Source organism: Platalea leucorodia (genome assembly GCF_965183815.1).
Source record: "Platalea leucorodia genome assembly, chromosome: 1".
Taxonomy (NCBI): Eukaryota; Metazoa; Chordata; class Aves; order Pelecaniformes; family Threskiornithidae; genus Platalea; species Platalea leucorodia.
Genome location: NC_138823.1, coordinates 134,692,511 through 134,699,228, shown reverse-complemented (window position 1 = coordinate 134,699,228; position 6,718 = coordinate 134,692,511). Strand labels below are relative to the sequence as shown.

General features: G+C 47.6%; 1 protein-coding gene across 1 annotated transcript; it reads right to left on the bottom strand.

Annotated features, from left to right (window-relative positions):
• Window positions 1-4,931: 4,931 nt before the first annotated feature.
• FERD3L (Fer3 like bHLH transcription factor) lies at window positions 4,932-5,501 on the bottom strand (the record flags this gene model as incomplete). The annotated part of the gene is made up of 1 exon (XM_082309912.1): window positions 4,932-5,501. One exon carries the CDS (start codon window positions 5,499-5,501, stop codon window positions 4,932-4,934), a length of 570 nt encoding a protein of 189 aa, XP_082166038.1.
• Between the last annotated feature and the right edge of the window lie 1,217 nt (window positions 5,502-6,718).

The window sequence follows — 6,718 nt, the reverse complement described above, 5'->3', positions numbered from 1 at the left end:
AGACCCGCCATGCACAGATTTCCTCTTTGCTGTGTAGAAAAATCATAAAATGCACTACCTTCCCTTGAACCCCTGTAAGGTTTGGAGCAAGACAAGATGGAACTGGAAATGACGTGGACAATTATTATCTTTCTTCTGCTTTCAGAGCTAAAGAGAGACAGTTAAACAGGAGGGTCTTTATCTCTCTTTTTGAAATTATGTCAGAGGTATGACAAAACCATAAACAGGCCTAGCATCTCAGGGTGCCTGATTACTTTGGTTTGAAATAAAGCTCCGTATGACAATAGTGAAGCCTGTTCTTCTGCACTACAGTAACTCTATGTGAGAACCATTCAAAATCTCAGTGTAGGAGGAGATGGCCTGAGCCACAGTTATGGCACTGAAGCCTTTGAGAGCAGTATAAGCCACACTAAGATAATATAATGCACACAACAATTTGAATACTTTACAGTCCTTGCAAGTATATATTCATGTGAAAATTGACAATACAAAAGTAAAGATTACAGGATTGCTCCCCTACTTTGACTTCTTTGAAGGAATAGGAATTTCAGGTGTATAAGGACCACTGAACTGGACTGCGGCTGGTGATCAGTGGAGTGGTGGCTGTGAAAAATTTTAGGGGCTCAAGATTTAGTGCCAACCAGACCAAAAGTTACCCCTGAAACTAGGATAGAGAAGGGAAAAAGTCAAATCTGGATGAAATACAGGCAAATGTTTAGACAATATCTGAGCTGCAATTCTTAAACAGCCACATTTTTAAGGCAATTGCAGTTGAATGTTTTTATTTGGCCAATTCTTTTATTCTGGGTATACCGCTGTGATGAATATTCATTTCTATGTCTGAAACAAGCATGCTTTTTTAGAGTAAAGTTTAAGAGAAAATAATCTGAACGGATTATATTTAACAACTTTTTAGAAAAGACAACGATTTTTACTGTGCTACAAAAAGATTATGATCAGCATACCTATCCATCTTTGTAACTGTTCTGGTGTATAGGTAATAGAAAAAACTTGGCTGTCATTGTTGCAGATTGGTAGTATTCAAGCCTAGTAAAAACAACAAGTTCTTATGAAAATGGGGACTCAGCATGCTATTTTTTATTAAAAAAACCCCAAAAGGTCCAAGTTCATCGAAAGGACCAAAAGGGCTACATAGAAAATCTCTTTGAGAAACAGCACTGATCTGAAGGAGAACAAAAATAAATCAAAAACTCTTTTCCATCACTTTTGCTTCATACCCCCATGACTTCAAAAACTAATTTATTTTAAAGTTTGTAAAAGAAAAAAAAAGTGTTGTTGGAATAAGACTTCACTTATCAAGTTTCATCCTGGAGGGAATTTTTATAGCTGAGTTATAAACCCTCCACACTAGAGTGTTTATAATGGAAACGCTGACAAATGTGATAATAAACACTAATCATGGGGCCATAGTAGCTGGTCAGAATGCGGATGCAGGAGTTTGCAGTGCTATCATAATATTTTGTTCTGTTTCCAGCACTAATTTGCTTAAACCTGCTTTCAGGTTGAGCAGCTGTAAAACAAGATCAGCCTGACTATAGATTGCAAAATCATTTGATTATTTATACTTCTCTTAGAAAGCTTGGAAACGTCTCTCAAATATGATTTCATTTAGAGTTATTTTTTGGTTTACGTGTCTGAATACTAATCGTAATGCGATAGCTTCAAGGGAACTCAACTTTCTACCAAAAGGCAGTCTTCAGTGGGCAAAGAGAATATAAACAAACCCGTCTCAGACCAGGATCTAAAAATGGGCTATGATCAAACAGTTCTAAGGATTTAAAAACCCCCTTATTATCTTTTCCCAGAAGTAATTGACACTGTCAGTTTTTGTTCTTAATGCGGTGATAATGGCATGGTGCTTTGGGGAGACCAAGGACCGCATTGGCCTCAGCCTTGGTGGCAGCAGGGTTTCTGAGCAAGGGAAAGGCCTTTCACTACAGAGAGCAAAATCCGAGCCTTACTGAAGTTAGCAGCACTTTTGCACTCACTTTATTAGGGCCAGGGTTTCACTGGCTTCCCAAGCCCGTCATGCTGTTTTATTACACTGTGACTCCACAGACTAGGATGCAACCATCTTGGATGAGGGGAGAAGGGACCCCACAGTCTTGTTATTTCAGGGAGATGAGATCGCATTCCAGCAAGAAGCTTGTCTGCAATGTTTCCATAATTTGTTTATATTCTTAGCAGGCTGAGCTTCCAGGACTTCAACACATCCCCATGGGCCAAGTGACGGGTCAGTATGGCATCTCGGTGTTTCACTGAGCTCTTCATGGGCATAAGGGCATGCTTTAGTTTTAACACAGGTGTCTAAGAAAAAATTGCATCTAGACTACTGTTCTGGTAAATCCTTGCCAGTTTTGGAAAAGCATGAAAGATAAAAAATTAAAGCCCTATTCATCAGGTTGTCAGCTCCTATAAATCAATGTGTGGCCGAGAGGCTCATCCAAAGTTTTTGAAACGACATAAAATGCATCTCGATACTTTATATGTGCTGTTTGCATATTGTGTTCATTGGCTTATACCACAACTGCATTTTTAAGTTCTAATGTTATTTTTAGAATCAGTGGCTCATATAAGAATGTTACTACTGTTCTGTATTGCTGCTGCAAAATTTCCAGTGATCCATTAAAAATCAGGATTCATAATGCAGGATCCAGATTTTAATTTGTATTTAAAAATAAAATGCAACATTTTCTTTCTGCTTTTCTCTAGTCTTTAACCCAAGTATGGAAAAACCTTGGATCTTGAACAAATTCCAATGTTATGTTATTGAACCAAGAAGGGAAAACCAATAATTTTTGAATTATCTGTTACAGACATGTTTACATTATGAATCTCTTAACTTAAGACTCTGTGTGGTATAGAGTCCTAATTTTATCCAGTGACATGAACAAGAAAAAAATATGAAAAAGATATATAATCATGCTGTGGAAAGCACAGTTGTATAGAGATCATAGAGAAATAGTGCTAAGAAGTGAATATTGAATTGCACATTTCATTATACTGAAAGAATTTGTCTTCATCGTTTTGCTTGAGACAGTGGTAACAGTAAAATGCATCTGGGTCACGTGAACAGTTGTTGATTTTGGAACATGGTTCATTTTTAGTTCCTTTTCTCATTTTATTTTTAGGAAAAAAAAAAGCCCAACAACCATCTGAAGAGGTGAAACACCCCAGTTTCTAGAGAGGGTCCAGCTGTGTTGACTATCCAACTGCTTCTTGGAAAAAAAGCATTCTGACAACTGGAGAGCAGATGCAATGTGTGGAGTCAGGGAGGTCAACAAAAACAAGTGGAAAAAGAAACCAAGGAAACAAGTGAAAAAAGAAAGAATATTAAAGTATTAATAGAGGATATTAGTTCACTCATGATGGTATTTTAGTGAATGGAATGAGAAAAAGAAGAAAAATTACCACAGGAGCTGACAAAAATATGAGAGAAGAAATCAAAGAGATATTAGGGTGGGATTTAGATCTTAGCCACACTAGCCTGAATCCAGGGTAAATCTTGGTTTCACTAATATCACGACAATGTTATATAGTGGAGATAAAAGCTGTCCTGCGAAGTCATGCAGAACCACTGGCCTGGATGGGACATTTGCTTCTAAGTTGAACGCAGGCTGGACCGGGCCCTGAGCAGGCTGGTTGCTACCCGCCTGCTGCAAATCCAGGACGAAATCCAGGTCTTTCCCCGGCAGCGGCGAGGGAGAGCCGGGGGGGAGCGGGAGGGCACAGACACGTCAGGAAGGGCCGGAGGGACTTCCAGGGGAGACCCCCGGGCCCCTCGCCCCACTCCCAGCCCGGCCACGGCCACCCCCTCCGCTGCCCCTCTCCCTGCCTCTCGCCCCTGCGAACAAGCGGCTGCGAGGCATTAGTAGATAAGGCTAAAAAAACGATCCCCGCGGTGGACCCCGTCCCCATCCCCAGGGTACGACCGGCCCGGGCTTCCCCTTCCCTGCCGCTCCGGCTTTTCAGAATTTCTTTATTTATTTTCTCTCCTTGCAGCAATGAAACATAGCGGGGGGGGGATCCAGTGAGAGAGAAAAGGTCTCCGCTCGGCCTCCCCAAAACCAAAGCCCACAAGTCCACACGTTTTCTCTCTCGGGCGGGCGCAGAGGGCTCCCCAGGCCGGCCCCGCCGCTGCCGGGGATGCTGCGGGCCGCCCGGGCAGCCGCCGCGCCGCGCCGCTCCGCGCCTCCTCGCCCCGCCGCGCCGGGCAGCGCCGGGCCCTCCTCCGCCAGCTCCTGCCCGGTGCGAGCGACGGCGCTGGCCGCCCGCACTCAAGGACAGAACTGGTCCCTGGAAGAAAAATCGTGACAACAAACGGTTGTGTCCAGATGTTCCGCTTTACTGGCCCTGTGACACACGGCATGGACTTGGCAGTCTGGATTTCAAAGAAAAGGGAGTTGTTTATTTTTAAAAAAAGCAGAAAGCGCTAGGTTAAAATGCACACGCCGAGATTTTCCTAGTCCCTGGCAGGCAGCTGGGCAGGCAACTGAATCCGCTGGAAACCCGCTCCGCAAACTGGACCGGCTCTGCTGCTCCGGCCGAGCCTTTCGCTAAGGCAACAAACTGCAAAATTTTAAAGCAAGTAGGCGACGCAACAGCAACCAAAAGGCCTCAGACCTTCCTTTTCTTTCCCTTCGCTTTACAACAATTATATATATTAGCAAATCTACACGTACTGAGCCTCTCCATCCCTCCTCTCTCCCCGCTTTCCCCCGCCCCCAGCGCACGCTTCCCCAAACACTCCTCGTTTTGCATCCTACACCTACACGGTCCCGGCTGCGCTGTGAGAAGCCAAGGCAGGAGCACGGCTCTGCGGCCCGAGGAGGGAGGTGCCCGGGGCCACCTGCTCGGTGCCGTGGGTGGTGCCCGGCCCCCAGCCCCGGCCCGCCGGGCCCCGGCGCTCCCTAGCTCGCCTCCTGCCTGCTGCAGCCATCCAGGAGCTCAGTCATGAAGGAGATGTACACTATGGCCAGGCGCAGTGTCTCTATCCGGGAGAGCCTCTTCTCGTAGGCGAAGGTGGGCACCTTCTTCCTCAGCTGATCAAACGCCTCGTTGAGGTTGAACATCCTCTTCCTCTCCCGTATGTTGGCAGCCTGGCGCTGGGCGTAGGTGATAACCCGCTTTCTCCTGGGTCTGTCCAGGAGGGAAGCGCTCCGCATCCTCTCCTCTTCCTCCTCCTCCTCCTCATCTTCGGGATCTCCATCTCCGAAGGCAGCCAGGGGCAGCCCCCGGGCCATCCCCTCCCGGAGCGACAGGGCTCTGTCCCCGAAGGGAGGCCCGGAGGTGACCTCGCAGAGCCGCAGGCTCGGCCCGGCCCGGGGGGGTCCCTGGGGGGAGCCCAGGGAGAGGTCGGCCACGAAATCCAGCACCGAGGCGTCCAGCAACCCCTCTGGGCAGGGCACTTGCGGGGCTCTGCCGTGCAGCTCATCCAGCAGCCCCGGGCGCTGGTGGGCTGGGAAGAGGCTGGCTGACATCTTACTTCAGAAAGGGCTTAATCTGGTCCCCCATCCCCAGCCCCAGCGGCGTTAATATTTATAACCCCCCGGATAACAGGATTAGCAGGACTAGAAAGAGCGGCTGTAAAATTTCTCGCCGTGATGCTGATGAGAGGAGACAGGCAGCCCCCTCGGGGACGCGTGGATGCTCCCGAGAGAGGAGTCCCCAGCGAGTCAATCCTGTCACAGCGATCAAGGACAGTTCCTTCTTGGCAAAACCCTCCGCTCTTACCTGCTGAGCACTTTTGTCTCTTCTTACACACCCGCAACCAAACGATTTTCAGGCTCTTTAAAGCCCGCAGCCGCAAAGCCGGGTCTCCCCTGGGCTTGTTTTCCTGCTTTCTGTCGGGATCTCTGAACCCTGAGAGACAGCCTGACAATTGATGTCAGGCAAGTGCATGTATGCTTTTAATGATGTCCTGAAGAGGGGACCTGCACGGAGAGGGTCACCGGGGAATGTTTACCCTGTATCCCAGCGCAATGGGAGCTGAATGACAGGACCTCCATTAGCCTAAGTAAGCATTGTAGGGGACCCGATATTGCATTCCCAGTAGTAACTGTTGGAATCGTCTCTCCACTCCCCTTAAATCCCCTTCGGCTAGAGTTCAAACATCTTTCCAGTAAAAGGCTGCTTCGTAAAGCTCATTTCTGTTGAGGCAATCTCAAAGCACTTGCTTTGAAACTCCTTCCTCCTGCCCATGAGTCGAGGATAAGCTGGTCCTATTCAGGGCAGCGGTTGCTCTTGCACCTCTGGTGGGGCCGTCCCGGCCGGCGGCGGTGCAGAGAGGAATCAACCTGACTGCACGCCCTGATAACGCTGGATACATAGCGCAAAATACCGTGAAATGCACATAAACACACCCGTACACCCGACACCGCTGAATACCTTTCTTTGATCAAGGTTTCCTTGGGGACGGACGTTGGGGATTGTTTTGCTTTTGTCTTGGGAGGCTGGAAGGGGTTAGAGGTTGTGTCTTCACCCTCCCACACCATAGACTGTCTCTAAATAAACAGCCTGGCCCTGGCAATCCCTGGCAGTGTTAGACACACCCAGGTTGAATCGGATCGATTTTCTTTGGCGCACGATTTGTGCACACAGGTCGTTTAGGAGTGGCTGGCCATTACTCTCGCACTGCCTTCTTAAAGCCTAGTCTTCGCCTTTGTCATGCATTGTTGCCACTCTCGCTTTGGGGCTA